The 17,048-nt window shown below is 41.4% G+C and overlaps 1 protein-coding gene across 1 annotated transcript; it reads right to left on the bottom strand.

Annotated features, from left to right (window-relative positions):
• Positions 1 to 1,303: 1,303 nt before the first annotated feature.
• On the bottom strand, positions 1,304 to 14,978 carry LOC137287751 (organic cation transporter protein-like). The gene is made up of 11 exons (XM_067820141.1): positions 14,830 to 14,978; positions 9,828 to 10,062; positions 9,203 to 9,306; positions 8,375 to 8,529; positions 6,728 to 6,896; positions 6,172 to 6,399; positions 4,906 to 5,135; positions 4,554 to 4,735; positions 2,263 to 2,414; positions 1,976 to 2,010; positions 1,304 to 1,407 (listed from the first exon to the last, which is right to left on the bottom strand). The coding sequence occupies exons 1-11, from the start codon at positions 14,976 to 14,978 to the stop codon at positions 1,304 to 1,306; spliced, it is 1,743 nt and encodes a 580-aa protein (XP_067676242.1).
• Between the last annotated feature and the right edge of the window lie 2,070 nt (positions 14,979 to 17,048).

Here is a 17,048-nt window from a genome sequence, read left to right on the forward strand (position 1 = left end):
GATGAGGTGACAGTGTCGATTTTGCTTTTTGCCGTTTTTTCCAAGATTTCACAATGTATCCATGTGGGGAATATAACGACGCCTTCGTGACGAGTCGGCGTGACGAGGGAACGCTTTATCCACCATGCTATCCCACCGTCCCGGGGTCAGGTTGTCCTTGTGGGAAGCCGTGTTCGTGGATTGCAATGCTCGTAGTAAATTGTCCACAATGCTTGTCATACTTTAAAATCCATCGACAGATCATGAAATGTACAATGCTGTATGAATACGAGGGAGTCAGCAAGTGTTCAGTGCTGAAACGCGTGATGCTTGTTTGATGTACAAATTACTCGGACCAAAACAAAGAAGTATCCGAATAATGACTGATTATATCAAGTCTAATATATACCACCGACCAGTTTACACTGGATACGGTGGCAGTGTGACAGATGAATAGACAGATGAATATATGTGAATCAGCGGTCGTTTTAAAGGCCTACAATTTAGCCAAGATTTTTTAATTGCACGGGGTATGACAAAGTATAAGATTGTATGTGACGACCAGTTTACGCTGGATACGCTGGCAGTGTGACAGATGAATAGACAGAACAGATGTGAATCAGCGGTCGTTTTAAAGGCCTACAATAGCCAGGATTATCTGATGGCACGGAGTATGACAAGGTATGAGATTGTATGTGAAGACAAAGTCTGACGGACTACAATTACACAAACATATTACCAATGAATATTTGGTGGTTCTGTTGGGATAATGAATATACGGATAAAACACGGATACAGAAGTAGAAATTACAAGCTGTTCATATATTTGAATTTCACATTCAGTGTGCGAAATAGTAACTGGTCCTCTAGGTAGGGGCTAGTAAAAGTCCAGTAGGGCCAGTAAACTAGTCCGACTGGCTAGTGAATTTTTACGGGTTTTTTTTGTAAATATATATCACTCTCTCCGACTTGATCAATTAAAACACTTCTAAATAATGCAAAATTATGACCTGGTAGAAGCACTCATAATATATAACTTGAATGATGAAACGCGTGTCTTCGGGTTAAAGAATTGTGGGCTAGTAATTTTCAGGCTTATATAACCCGCCTGGCAAACAAAATTTGGAAACTATTTCGCACACTGTTCATAGATCAATTTACCAACTTCCTTTTCGACTAGAATGCTGAATGAATAAGTGGCTACATCATATTTCAACGGCAACGCCTATATCCACACATAGAACTTCGAATGAGAGATGAATTCATTTGACATCCACTACACATTGGTCACTACAAGAAGACACATTATCCTTCAGTGTTAAGGTCACGGATGATCAGGAGCTGTTGGCTTTCTGTATATAGGTGATTGATTCTCGTCAATGTGGTTGTCGTTCGGCATAGGCAGCAACGGGACACTTCGTTGGTTTTCTGGGGGAAAAACAGACCCGGGTTCATGGACAGAAAGGTTTTGTTAATACAACAGAGTTTAAGCTTAACATAATCCAGAAATGACAGTAGTTGAGAATAAGATTTAGGAACATACGTTTCCGATCTGACATAAAAACCATTAAGCCGAGTCTTTGAAAGGCATGTCGATATGATACACACAAGGAGGAGATTGATGTCAGCTTCATCATCATGAGGAACACTAATTTCGGAGGACTAATTTCGGAGGACTATACGCTGCGAACGTTGATTTTGTCGTAATCAAGAAGTTGGCATCCATAAAAACTCTCTTCCACGCCATAGAGTTGGATTGTAAATGGCACCGAAATGTAAAGGTGAGCTACAAGCATTATTGTAAGAAATTACAAGGAAACGTCCTTTACCATCGAGACTGATCAAGAGCGGGGCTGTGCACCCCTTCTCCCTCGAAAACATTTCCCTGAGGACGTATCCCCCTTGCCTCTGGATTTCGTGATAGATATGCACCCACCTACCATCCACCACCTTCTAAAAAATCCTGGAACCGTCCCTGTAAGACGCAGAAGCTTACCTTCGTCGTCTGTGGATCTGTGACGGACTGGTTCCCTATAAATATCGAACACGAACATGGGTGTATTTTGATGAAAAGAATTCTCTGTTTCAGCATACACAATCTTGTTTACTTTCCGACAACTAATTTTTTTATCTTCTTTCATTGAGTACTAGCATGATGTACATTTAAGATCTTGATGCTCAGGTACTTTCAAGCGAAAATAATACGTCTGTTGCGACTGTGGGTTAACAGGGAGTTCAAGGTCAACGGAAGTGTTGAATGCTCCTGCGTTCCGATATGTTTACCTGCCGAATTTGATTCCGTCTTCGATGGTCTCCGGAAGGTCTCGGTTGAGTGTTTCCGGCAGGAGGAGAGCCAACAGACCTGCCAGGACGGACAGACTGCCGAACACCAACAAAGGCAGGGCGCGGCCGAAGTCACCGCCTATAAACTTGCCCTGTTAAGAATATCATAATATGAATGGAAGGATAATTGTTAAATTCAACTTTGAATTCCAATGTGAGACATATTTTTGACATTTCCAAGTATGAGAACAGTTCGAACTATTTGGTGAACATCATATAATTCATATGTTATTAATACACATAAAGGACATTCAGATACGTTACCAGCGCTTCTTGGCAGCTTTTAACGTCTTATTCATATCGTTTCATCACCGGAGAACTTGATATATACACCTGGAAATTAATCAAGCAACACCCCAATTTTTTCTATTGGAGCAACTTTGAAGTGTTCTGACAATCAAAATATGCCGGGTTGATATAGTTTGACACTTTTTTATTCAACAGACGATCTCTGACAAACAACTTAAAGGGAAAAAGTATCAAGACTTTGCTTTATTGCAACGAAATCCAAATTCTTAAAACTGTCTTAAATTCATGAAAAAATGGACACAATTTACTATTCATCCACAGACGTTGTTGTCAGGTGTATTAACACAAATGTCACATGGAAAGAAAGAACAGTCATCTGAGAGTCTGCACACCGACTTTCATCAATATCTAGTGTGTCCTCCCTGCGCACGCACCACCGATTCCAGACGCCTCCTCATTCCTTGGATGAGTCTCCGGATCTGATTCTGGGGGATCCTGTTCCACTCCTCATGCAGGGCAGCCGTCAATTCGTTGAGATTATGGACTGGTGGGTCTCTCTGCCTCACACGACGGCCAATAAAGTCCCACAAATGTTCAATGGGGTTGAGGTCAGGGCTCATGGCAGGCCATGGAATTCTGTCAATTGCATTTTGCCGCAAAAAATCATTTACAGCATGCGCCCTGTGAGGTCTAGCATTGTCGTCCATAAATATGGGTCTCGTTGCCAGAGGATGGTTCTCAAAATGAGGTACCACAGCCCTGTCAAGAACCTCCTGTTGGTAACGAACACCGTTAAGGTTGCCACGGATGGTAATGATATCCAACTTGCAGTTCATGGAAATGCACCCCCATACCATAACGGAACCTCCCCAAAAGGCCACAGTCTCCTGGATGTTCCGTGGAGCCATTGCTGTGTTCCTCTGCCTCCAGACCCGAGTACGACCGTCCACCATGTGCAGCAAGAACCGGCTCTCATCTGAGAAATGGACCTTCCTCCAAGAGGCAATGTTCCAGTGCAAACGGTCATTACACCAGGCCAGTCGGGCTGCCTTATGGGCTGGAGACAGTCTGGGTCGCTTGATTGGCCTCCTTGCCCGGTATCCTGCAGCTTTCAGACGATTCCGAACAGTCCTGTTCGAGATGGGTCTCCCTGGAAGCCACTCCTGTCTCAACCGAGAGCTCGAGTCGAAGGACCTGCGCCGTACAAGTCTCAGTAAAGCTCTGTCCTCCCGGACTGTGGTCTTCCTGGGTCTTCCTGGTCTAGGCAGGTCTTTAACTTCATTAGTGGCCCGGTATTTTTTCAAAAGTTTTGAAATTATGGAATGATGTCGTCCGATTTGAGTCCCGATTTGTCTTAGAGACATACCAGCATTCCTCATGCCGATTATTTGCCAACGAGTGGCCTCTGATAATTTCCTACGTGCCATGACATTGAAATGAATGAAAAACCGAATGCAATCGACAACCTGCGCTTGTAAACACCCCAGGGAAAAAGTGCATTTTTCGAAAGTTGAGGTTAAAGCAATGCACGTGCGCTGTGCAAGCTTCACGCGCGTCATATCAACCCATGAAAAGCTCATGCTGTATGTCAATACATCAAAATTGAATAATCAATCATCAAAATTACTTCGTTAAACTTTGTTAAGTTTTTATGTGTCTTTGAATTTGGTGTTGCTTAATTAATTTCCATATGTATAGAATCTATTCCCTTGAATCTGACACTATGATCAACTGCCCACAGACGATGTATCTTCGTATATTGTTTCATCTGCGTCTTGATAGACAATTTATAAAAATACCGGAAGTACCTTGACCCAAACCTTGCCCTCATCTTTCATTGCCCGTTCTATGTTTCCCTCACAATCAGACATCTGAGTCAGTTCAATAATCAAGCAGCAAACACAACTAACACAGATCTGATTAGAGGCACTAGAATGATTTGGAATATGGACACTACACCTAAACCAGTTTGGTATGCATACCCAGTCTACTATGTAAGGGGCTATCATGCCCCCAACACGGGCCCAGGAGGAACTGGCCCCAGTAGCGGAATGCCGGATGACAGTAGGGAACAGTTCTGACGAGAAGACATAGATGATGGCAAAACCTGCTGCTGCCCCCAGCTTCCCTATCATGGCGAGTAGAACCGTTATCCACTGCAATGCTGTCGAGGAAAACATTGGAAATTTCTTCAGACTATACTCACGTCATGTTTATCCATGGTAAAACATATGACACGTACACAACGGACAAACTAAACTGACCACCCACCACCACAATCGAGCAACTTCTCTACTGGTCAGTATACAAGACGTTAGGGCAAAGTCTACTTACACTGTTCCGCATACAGTATAGTGAAGATGGTGAGGATGCACGACACGCCTCCTATGATCATCATTGCACAGTGCATGATCTTCCTTCCTAGTCTATCGAGAAGCCCTATTGAGAGAGCATAGGCCGGGAACTCCACCAGCCCCACCAGCAGGAAGTTGAGGTGGAGGCTGCCAGCTCCTAGGTTGTCCGAGTTGAGGGACAGGCCATAGTACACCATGCTGACCACCAGCCTAGATGCCAATTCAAACAATTTGTTTAAGAGTGCATGTGTAGATGGTCTCAAAAATAGTTTTAACGACTTTACCCATGCTAAACAACGAGAATTTATTTTACAAATAATGCTGACGAATTCTACTGAATAAAGACCACAATTTTCTGATGTGTTTTGGTATCAAATATATGACAATGAAGAAGGGATAAAATAGTCAACATTTCAGAATCTAGGCATACTTGGCGTAAGTGGCCGTTTAAGTGAGTGAACAACTCCGCTTTCAGTAATACTCCAGCGATATCACGGCGAGGGACACCAGGAAAGGGCTTCACACATTGTACCCATGTGGGGAATCGAGCCCGGATCTTCGGCGAACGCGTTAACCACTAGGTCACCCCACCGCCGTTTTAGAAGGCAATATATACTATATCGAAATAGGTAGATTTGCCGAGAGATTAGGTTACCAGCATCACTGCATAGACTCTACAATACGTTTGTCTATCTTAACCATTTACATACGTCAGGAATACATAAGTTTATAAGCAGCATATTTCAAAACATATGCTCAACATAAGAACATATAACACGAATGGCTCCTATATCTGAAATTTCCCCAAGTACCCTTATGGAAAACTTGGGCTATGCCAATACCGAAAGGTATACTGTAGATAATATATATTGAGTCATTTTGCTGTGACAATATAGTTCAGGATATGGGTTAATTAAGTCATATGTTTGTCAAAGAAATAATGATTTGTATCATTGCAGCTTGTGTGTATGACCGTGTAAAACGCGTTAGAATGATTCACAGTATCACGAATAATGCATACCCTGTACATTTGAATTTTGCAGCTAGAAGTGAGACAGCGATAGCGTCCAGTTGTAGTTTTTTTTGGTTTTTTTTTTTGCTTAAAGCACTTAAGGTACTAATTTCTACAGAGCAGTCATTTAGTCTGAAGCCTTCTCACTGACATATCATCTTTGACCCAAAATATGGCAGTAATCAAAGCGTTATCGTGTGAGAAATATTACTTAAGGACACAAAGTCATCTTACCAATTAAAAAATATTATAACAGTTCGTATACACATGACTGGATTGGTGAAGAGATCGAAGAAACTGCCCTTGAGCTTGTCATCGTCGGCATCAATCCCTGAAGTCTGATTATCGAACAGTTTGTCAGGTAACGTGACTTTGTTCACGTCTGCTGCGCGGCGTATGATCACTTCCGCTTCCTGATCCCGGAACTCGTTCAGCAGCCATCTTGGAGATTCTGGAATGACCCTGCCAAGAAGACAAAATATATCTTTTGGTACTGCTTACTGATATATAAGTTAAAAACGTTTAACTCTTGCATTTGTAAACTTGATTTTTATTTGTTATTTAATTAATTTGAATCTCAGAATTAATGTCGGGCACGTTTGTTCTTTCTTAACGTATTAATTTGTTTTGAGACGCTTGAAGTATGATTGTTTAATAAATGATCCCCTTCAAACTGCTACAATAAAGGACAAGAACGAAGTTGTTCAAGGAAATTATGTTGCTGTTTTCTTCAAGTTTCATCGTGACAGGGCTAAATTCATTATCCCAGCAACATATGTATTTGACTTACCACCAGTAAATAAGGAATAGAGCAACAGGAACTGCCATGGCTAGCTCCAGGGTATGCCAGTCTCGGATGAAATAGGCAACCCCAGACAACAACGTCATACCGATAGCGAAGAACACCTCTATCATTATACCCGTCCAGACACGCTTAGAAGGACCAACTATCTCCATGCCTGTGAAACAGAGTTAAGTGGAGTATTGGACTGAAAAGTTTCATACCATTTAAAGAATTTAAGATTGTTTAAGACTGTGTGCCAGAATTACCTTTTAAAATACAGTAAACAAGTTTTGTGAGGAACACGCATATACCGAACTGAGGGATATATCGAACGGTTGATATTTTCAACAAAATACATGTACGAATTGTGTACTTAGATTATAACTAACTGTAATTTGATTGACCACTGAAAACACACTTTGCAAACTGTTAAGTGCCCCATTAAGGCTGAGCAATCGAGACTCATTCGACAGAATGCCTTGGGTTGTCATCTTTCTCTAATCATTAACAGTAAACAAGTTTTATAACGAACACACTTAAACGGAGCTGACGGATTTACCGAACGTTGTTTTTATCCGGTAATTGCTGTATATATTTCATCAAAATGTCTGACCTCAGGTAATAACTAACTGAATTTTGTGGTCACTTTTGGATTTATTATAATCGCCGTTATTCCGTAATGAAGTAGTGAAGTAGTGAAGACATAAGGTTATGTTGTTGAAACATCACATCAATTCTCAATATATGTGTTAGTAACCAGTGTAAACTTAACATTTTCCTACCAATGTAAACAAGGAGCATTAACTAAACGCATACCTTACTCAGTGATGGTCAGTGTTAGTGTCAGTGAATGGAAGCAATGGTTAAGTAGTAGAGATTATAATGTCCATTAATACTTTGCATTTATTCATGCACATTGCTAAATGTTCAAATTGAAACTACCATCGTATCATACCAGGTATCCAGTATACTGCTGTGAGACAATTTTGAACAATACCATTTGCCTGAGGTGAGATCACACCTATCACACGAAGCCTTAGAAAGTCTCAGGAGTCGAGGTGCCAAACACGGTCACCCTCGACACCCCGCGCCCAAAGTTGCTGAACTTCAGCTGATTGTGATTTGAACTCTACACATAGGACCAATTAAGAGGGCTCTTATTTCATTAATTGGTAGACTGATTGATAGATTTAGGGATAGACTGATTGTGTGGTAGGGTGATAGTATATGGAATGGTATATTGATTATTGATTGAGTAGTGTATTGACTGGCATATTAATACTGAAAAGTATACTGGGTGGTAAAGTTGGGTTGATGACTAGTGTTTCCTGGTTGGTTTGTTGGTTGGCTATCGGGTAGTTTGAGTGAACCGGGTAGGTTGAACGAGATGGTTGTAATTGTTGTAGTAGATTGGTTATTATTTTGGCGGGGTGTAGTAATTGTGGATTACATGTGAGACTGAGTGATAGGTTAGGTAGTTGTTGAGGGCGAGATAGGGATTGAGTGGGATTTTACGCCGCTTCTAACATGAAGAGCTAGAGGAAGGGTTGTGGAGGTGGTGATATCATAGCTTTCAGGATTTGAATATTGATACCGTTACTTGTTGTTGTGCCGGACATCGTAGACGTACATTTGCGAGGGATTGCTATTTACCTATGACGAAACACGTGGTGAACACCCCGGCAGTAGCGGCGCCGTTGATGAAGCGGAGAATGACGAACATGACGAAGTTGTTGGACCAGTTGAGTGTTATGCCACCAGTGATGAGGAACAGAATGCACAGGTAAAGTGCCTTCTTCCGCCCGATCCTGGTACAAAACACAAATACAAGTAAAGGAAATGTATAGATGATTGAGTGGGTGTGTTAGCTTCATGTCGTACTCAGCAATATTCCAGCTATATGGCGGCGGTCTGTAAATTATTGAGTCTGAACCAGACAGTCCAGCTTGTGCATCGAGCTACGCAAATGGGATACGATATGGGAACCAAGTCAGCGAGCCTGACCATCTATCTATCTTCGCATTTGTAAAATAAACATGAAAAATATGTTACTAAGGGTTCAGAGTGTAACTTTGCTACCGAAATCTGATTCATTATGATTGTATTTGTCACGTTTACTATCAAAATTAAAATCTACAATTTTACTGACCGTGTTTAATCTTTTGCTGTTGTGTTTACTATTCTGCTTGACATGTATAGTATTGTGCTTATGTTTACTATAGTGCAATAAACACTACAATACCATACGTTTTAACATTTGTACAAAACATGAAAACTATATTTTACGATCAGACTAGGTTTCATTACGACTGTAAGGGCCGTTTTTACTAAATATATTTAGAGTAAAATCTACAATTTTACGGACCGTGTTTAATCTTTTACTGTTGTGTTAACTATTCTGCTTGACACGTTTAATACTGTGCTTGTGTTTACGATTGTACGAGCAATGTTTTCTGAAGAAGGTATCATATTGGGACTTACTTGTCCCCCAGGGCCCCAGCTGCAAATGCTCCAAAGAAGTATCCTCCCATGAAGATCATCTGGGAATGTGTGGCAAGAATGGCGTCGTCACACACGAAATTGAGCTGAAAGTTGTATCGATGTAAGTGAAAACATTTTAAAGCAGTGTGGGTACTTCGCGTGTTATGAGCTCTATTACAGCAACAGGTCGACTGAAACAACCACACTTTACAGAAACTACTAAAAGTATTCATTCTCGATACTGCTAACGTTGCGGTGGTGTAGCCTAGTTGTTGAAGCTTTGGCTCGTCACGCCTTAGATCCGGGTTCGATTCCGAACATGGGTAAACCGTGTGAAGCTCATTTCTTATGTTCCCCGCAGTGATATTGCTGAACTATTGGCAAAAGCGGCGTAAAAGCATACTCACTCACGTTTTTAACACTAGCATCACGCTTAGATCATCACCTCGATCTGGTAATATATGTAATTGAACGAAATGTGCTAAACGTCCCTGGACTCCCCTGAATTCAGTTGAATGAAAGCATCAGTATGTTTCTGTTTAGACTGAATTGTCAGTCTGCTTTGAAGTCAAAGTTTCAAGTATATAATAGTTCCAGGTTTAAATATTAGAGACTGAACACTTACCTCTGTTGAAACGGTGGACTCAAAAACAGACTTGTCGTACACCCATTTCTGACACCCCACCACGGTACGGTTGACGCCATCTTTGGTGCTGTTTTTACCGTTGACGTAGATGTGGCATCGGTCACGTTGCAGTTCGCCGTCCCTTGTAACGAAAGGGATTGTAGCGTTGATAAGATGAGCGTGGAATTCAGACTGTACATCGTAGGTGTCGTTGTCGTAGCCGGGGATGGCACACCTGTAGGACAATACAGTGATGATCAGGTAAGGGAATGTGTTTAGTTTCACGCGGTATTTTGGCAGTATTCCATAAATATCAACTCGGTGGACAGTAGAAATGGACATAGCAATGTTGTACCCATGTTGGGAATCCAACCCTGACATTCGCCATGACGAGTGAACACTTTAACCAAAAGCCTGTCCTACCGACGATCTGGGATGAGTGAGAGGTGTTATTTTTCAGACGCCGTATTTCCACAATTGCGATAATCCGTGACGTCACAACTATTATGACGTCATTAAACATTTTACGCAGTCATTTAGATGTTAAGCCTACTTCAATGTTTCCACTTATGTGTACTGTCACTCCTGACTATGACGTAACTTTACACCACTACAGCAGACTTTTTTATCACATGATCATACTTTCACCACTTGTAAACGTATGGACGTGTGCAAATATCAGGTGCCTGATCATTCGTCACCATTCACCTCTTTCAGTTACCTTCGCTATTCGGCTTATCCCGGAATAACACGAATGGTGGGAGATCACTTCAGATGGACGCCTTTCTACCTTACTTTAAATATGCTTGGTAGATAGTCATGTTCAAGTGTGATATTCCTGAGGTGTACGTCAAACATTTTGACTCAAAAATAGTAACAGTGTTTGATTACGTTCCATGGCATATTCTCATTGATTGTTGTTTAACCCTGGCGGGGAGGTAGGGTGGCCTAGTGGTTAAAGCGTTCCCTCGCCACGCCCAAGACCTACGTTCTGTTCCCAACTTTAGGTACAATGTGTGAACCCCATTTCTGGTGTCCCCCGCCGTGATGTTGCTGGAATATTGCTAGAAGCGGCGTAAAACCAAACTTACTCACTATGAACTCTGTCATGGCATATATTTTGAAGATTAGTTGTTGGAAGTTATAATATGTAAATAGTGGAAGGCAAAGTCGACAATAGCCTGTGTTTAAGAATCACTGTGAACTAATGCTGATATCAGGCGTTCGCGAAGATGTAAGCGTTTCCCAGCCCGTCGATGACAACTGCAAACTGCAAACGCAAACCCACCTATCCTTTCAAATAATACTATACACACAACAATATTAGTCAGTGTCGTTCAGAAGTGGGATTGTTTGCATCGAGAACAATTATGCCCAGATACGTAACTCTGTATTGTTCATGGTTTGTCAATGTCGTTATGATTAAAAATAATAAATGTTCTTTTGTAACGCGCCTTTTCCGTGCACGAGACACATGCTCAAGGCGCTGACATGCTATTATATACGCGCGTATATGTCTTTATACCGGATATGCAAACCCTAATCTAACCAATGTTATAATTGTGTGAATATCAAAACATGGAAATAAAGATCTAATTCTAGAAAACCTTTGAATTTAGTAAATTTATCAGTGAATGTTAACTGGATACCATGATTGCTCGACATGAATATCCCTTTTGTGGTTACTTTGGAAACATTAACTATAAACAGATAGCTTCACGGTCTGTATACATCCAAATATCACCTGGGTTCAAGAGTAAACTAAGGAGATCTTTGTCCAAGGTAATCCTGTTCAAGAAGACGGGTGTTTACAGCCTAAGCTGTTTGAGTAGTGGACAAAGGAGCAACACAAACAGATGCCCTTGGGACGCTGCTGGTCAATACCTGTTTAACCGAACCTTAAATGCGGTCCGTCCTTCTGTGTGTCGGATTTACATTGCAATGAGATTCAACGCCTTCTTACAAGCTACCCTACTAAAGTTCACCTTCTTAGTCTTTGCTAGATGTGGCCATTTATGAATGTCATAGTTTAAGTTGGAACATCAAACCTTTGGTGTTACACGGACCTCCTTCAGCGGGTTCGTCTAATCTCTGCTGTAAACAGGATCATGTATTGGTTACAAGATCAAGAGTTCAACGGCCATGAGTACACTGTCCTTCAAAGAACTTATTTAAATATTTCCTCGAACTCCAATATATCCTTAACCTCTTAAACACCGATGAATTACCAGTTTTCTTCAAATGGTTTGAACGATCAAACTAAGGCATTTATACTGGTTCCCTTCAAAGTGAGTGCGTGAATGAGTGTATGAATGTCGCTTATAGAAATATTCCAGCAACATCACGGCTGGGGTAGCCAGAAATGGTCTTCACACATTGTACCGACGATGTGAATAGAACCCGGGTCTTCGGCTTCCCTAGCGCCCGGTTCCCCACAAAGAAACTGGGTGGCTATTCTCGAAACGTTCGTAGTGCTTCTTAATCCGATTTCAACACACTGGCAACGATCAAAAGTAAAAATTCCAAGGGCTACGGACGATTCTAGAATAAGGGCCATCGTCTGTACAAATGAGGCACGTTTCGTTCTCAGCGAGATGGAAGATTAACCATTAAATGAGAGATTATATATGAAGCGTGCCGAAGTTGGATGGTCAATGTTCACTTACGCACGTAGTGGGTGTGTACTGTGCCTAATTAGTGCTTAATTATGTCTGTGACTTCGTGTCTACATCGTGACGTGTCATGACTATTCCTTGGCTACCTCTTGTTAAAGCGTTCGCTCTCAACGCCGAAAACCCAGGTTCAGTTGCCCACATGGGTACAAGGTGTGAACTCCCTTTTCTGGTGTCCCCTGAAATGATATTGCTGGAATATTTCTAAAAGCGGCGTGAAACTGTACTCACTCTCTCAAACCATTAGTGATGGTCGATTGATGGACCACGTGTCGGAAGTAAGGGGGAAAAGCAGGTGAAATGATCGATGGATAGACCACATGTCGGAAATAAAAGGGAAAGGCAGGTGAGTTTTTCGATGGATGGACCACGTGTCGGAGGTAAGGGGGAAAGGCAGGTGAGTTGGACGATGGATGGACCATGTGTCGGAAGTAAGGGAGAAATGCAGGTGAGTTGGTCAATGGATGAACCACGTGTCAGAGGTAAGGGGGAAAGGCAGGTGAGTTGGTCGATGGATGGACCACGTGTGGGAAGTAAGGGAGAAAGGCAGGTGAGTTGGTCGATGGATGGACCACGTGTCGGAGGTAACGGAAGATAAGAGACATGTTTGAGTGGGCGTTGGGGCGATGTCGATGTTCGATGTAGATGTTTACGTGGATGGGTGAGTGAACGACATATGTAGGATTGATACAGCTTTATCACGGCTCGCAGGCAGACCCCAGTTACAATTTTATTTCTTTAAGAATGTCACAGGGGTCATGATGAGGCGACTGTACTTCACGCAAAATTGCACATTTCCCCGGGGTCAAGAATAAACACGTGTTGACGCTTGTTCACCTTCAAGACACACATGTCAGACTTGTCCACTAACGATACCCATGGCAAACATCGCCCGGAATCAAGTCATACAACTCTTATCCCCTAAACTCATGTATATTGGAGGACGGGGACATTACAGGGGATCTTGTGTCTCCAAAACTGTGTAACGGAAACATGATACCACTGGTTGATGAGATTTACTGAAGAGGGCATATATTCTGAAAAACACACACGCATGCTCTCGCTCAAACACACTGTAAGACTACATGGAGAGACTACGATCCATTGTACAGCTCAGATTAATGGTATACCTCAGATTTATGGTATACCTCAGATTTATGGTATACCTCAGATTAATGGTATACCTCAGATTAATGACATACCTCAGATTTATGGAATACCTCAGATAAATGGTATACCTCAGATTTATCTTTCGAAAAAGCATTCACTTGTGACCAGACTGTATGCTAGGATTGTGGCATGAATGCCTGCCATTTTAATGTCCATCGGTTCACAGCCAATTATAACACAGCCCATTGAATATTATAGGTTTACATACTCATAAACGACAAAATCATTTTTAAAACCATAATAATTATCATAATCGTAACAAATCTCAAAAGGCAGAGACCGATGTACGGTGTCATAATTATGTATGTCAGTCTACCGACTGCTAGTGATATAGGTATTCTAGCTATATCATCCCGGGTGAACTAGCATCGAAAAAAGTAAATTTACATAGAATACATTATTATTTCATAAGCTTTCATGCTGCTTTGGTTTCAGTCATTCTTGATAAGATTTTATAAAAAAATGTCGATTCCATCACAATAGAACGTTTATCTTTGGTGCTCTCGTTTTTAAAGAGTTACCATGACAATATTTGACGGTTTCGCCAAAGTTGAAACTTTCTTCACTCTGACTCGCTTCCTATATACAGCTGAAACGCTACAGTAAAACTCAAATACTGAGCCTATACAAAGTCAAGATCACGCAAACGCAACTCTCAAGGTGAAGAGGTCGCGGAGGAACATTACAAGGCCTTGCCAAGACTACATGCCGACAAATTCCATGTACTAACTGATTCAGTCAGAACATGCAGTTACTCTTACTTGTTACACTTGAAACCTGTCGGAACCTCATTTGTTGTACCCAAACTAACACACATTCCATTTCATTTTTTAGTAAACTTACAACCATGAGATTGGCAGTTATCATACGTTGGTCGCAGAAGGAGGTGGAAGAATAATGTTTACAATGTTTACTGTAAACAGACTAAAATATTTATAAACATGGATCGGGTTGCGTTTATAAATGAATAGAGCATATATCTGACATGTTACAGAGCATGCATAGAACATACCATTAAGAGCATCCTAGCATATATCTGACATGTTACAGAGCATGCATAGAACATACCATTAAGAGCATCCATAACCTTGAAGTGTTACAGAAGAGTTCATTCGTCAAATATATGCAATAATTGAACTTATCCGTGTCTGTCCACTCACCTGTGGTTTGGGATGTTGAGGAGGAAGACGCTGATCATCATCCTAATACCGTGGGCGATGCCAGGAAGACACAGAAGAAAGTATACCCATTTCTGGTAGCGTCCAAACTCCCCCAGGTGCCGCAGAACATCGTCGAAGTTCAGTCTCATCTTTATATTCGTATCGCACCCGCGCCCTCCGTCCACACAATACCCAGAGCATTTAAAGATGATAAAATAATGTCCAAATGCCGATGGCCACTGTTGTTGCTGGTGTTGACTTTAATGATTAGGTAGAGGCTGGTGTCTTTAATTCAAGGCGTTGGAACCAATTGATATATACCGTGCCACTTGATATATCTCCAGCCAATTGCGAGAAGGGACGGGTAGATCCACCGATGTGCGTATCACACGAGAACGGACCCTGATAACACTATCACCTTTCACACAGGGGTGGCGTGTGTGAGTGGAAGATTCTGTCTGGGAACGCTGCTGACAGGGAAAGTCCCCAGGTCAATGTGTAATCACAACCCTATATATCACTCTCAACCTAATTGCATATTTTAGAACACTTATTGTGCATCGTCATACGTAGTGTTTTATGTATGCTTCAGTTTTAATTTGAAAATAATTATTACATTTATTCTTGAACATTTTCTACTGATCAAAGTATCATTATTATACTGGTACGCAAAAGAAAGTATGCACCAGTATTTGATGGCTGCTGTACAATAAAATAAATAAACAAGAAATTGTAAATTAAATGGTAATTCTAGGGCGATGCATTTGAAAAACATAAAATAAGATACTGCTTTTTCTGATTTCTCTAAAACTCCCACTTTCAGTTGATTTTTTTACCATATTTTTCTGATTGTTTTAGTTAGTGTGTGTGCTGATTAAAGTAGAATAGGTCTGGTTAAATTGTCATTTATAGTAAAGTAAGTACATTGTAGTAATTTTCGTCAAAATAAAACACGGTCACGATCAGACCCAAAACAGAACACATTATGGAGCACGACAGCTTAGCATCATCCGGGTAACTTTAACCCTGTTCTGGTTTGGAGGATTAATGATAATTGAAGCGTTTGGGGGTTTTTTGCCTTCCTTCCATGTTGAAACCACAGGGACTTGTATCGCTTAGAAACAGCGCTCGAAAGACATATATGTGTATAGACCATACCCTAGTACTATATAAAAGGAAAGGGATGTAACGAAGAAACCACCCCCTGTTCGATCAAAGTTACATGTCACCGCGTAAAATATTTTTAAGGCAACGTCGAGGCCAACGGATCGAACGCTAGATGATTTCCCTACAAAACGAGCCATAAATGGCCACAATCGGATCATTATTTCAAAAGTTATACTCCACGAATCATCGAAAACAGCTACCTCCGCAATTTCACGCCAAAATCATGGATCACCAAATCCGCGCAAACAGACTCGGGCCATCCGACTGGCCACTGCCACTGTATATTTTATTTCCCACCAATCGGATGGCCCGAGTCTGTTTGCGCGGATCTGCTCAGTTCAATGAATGTCAAGGTCACGTATGGCCGACAAGTGAGTAGGTTTGCCAGCGATTTTGGTGAAAATGTTTGCTTACTGTCGAGAAAATGACATGTAGGTGTTGCAATAAGTTTTCCGACCCACGGAATGCCGCAGCCGATCGAATCCAGCCCAGCGCTGGTGCTGTCAACGTGTCTGGAATTAATAAACTAATTTAAAAGGTGAGTTTTCGCCGTATTTGGTGATCCATGATTTTGGCGTGAAATTGCGGAGGTAGCTGTTTTCGATGATTCGTGGAGTATAACTTTTGAAATAATGATCCGATTGTGGCCATTTATGGCTCGTTTTGTAGGGAAATCATCTAGCGTTCGATCCGTTGGCCTCGACGTTGCCTTAAAAATATTTTACGCGGTGACATGTAACTTTGATCGAACAGGGGGTGGTTTCTTCGTTACATCCCTTTCCTTTTATATAGTACTAGGGTATGGTCTATACACATATATGTCTTTCGAGCGCTGTTTCTAAGCGATACAAGTCCCTGTGGTTGAAACATCTTTCTTGTTTGGTTGTTATTTATTTATTGTTTGTTTGCACACAGCAATATTCCATTTATATGGCAGCGATCTGTAAATAATTGAGTCCCGACAACCCAGTGATTGACATCATGAGCATCGGTCTACGCAGCTATTATTGAAAAGTCAGCGATCCTGAACACCCGATCCCGATAGTCTACTT

The sequence above is a fragment of the Haliotis asinina genome, chromosome 6 (genome assembly GCF_037392515.1).
Source record: "Haliotis asinina isolate JCU_RB_2024 chromosome 6, JCU_Hal_asi_v2, whole genome shotgun sequence".
NCBI classification, from domain to species: domain Eukaryota; kingdom Metazoa; phylum Mollusca; class Gastropoda; order Lepetellida; family Haliotidae; genus Haliotis; species Haliotis asinina.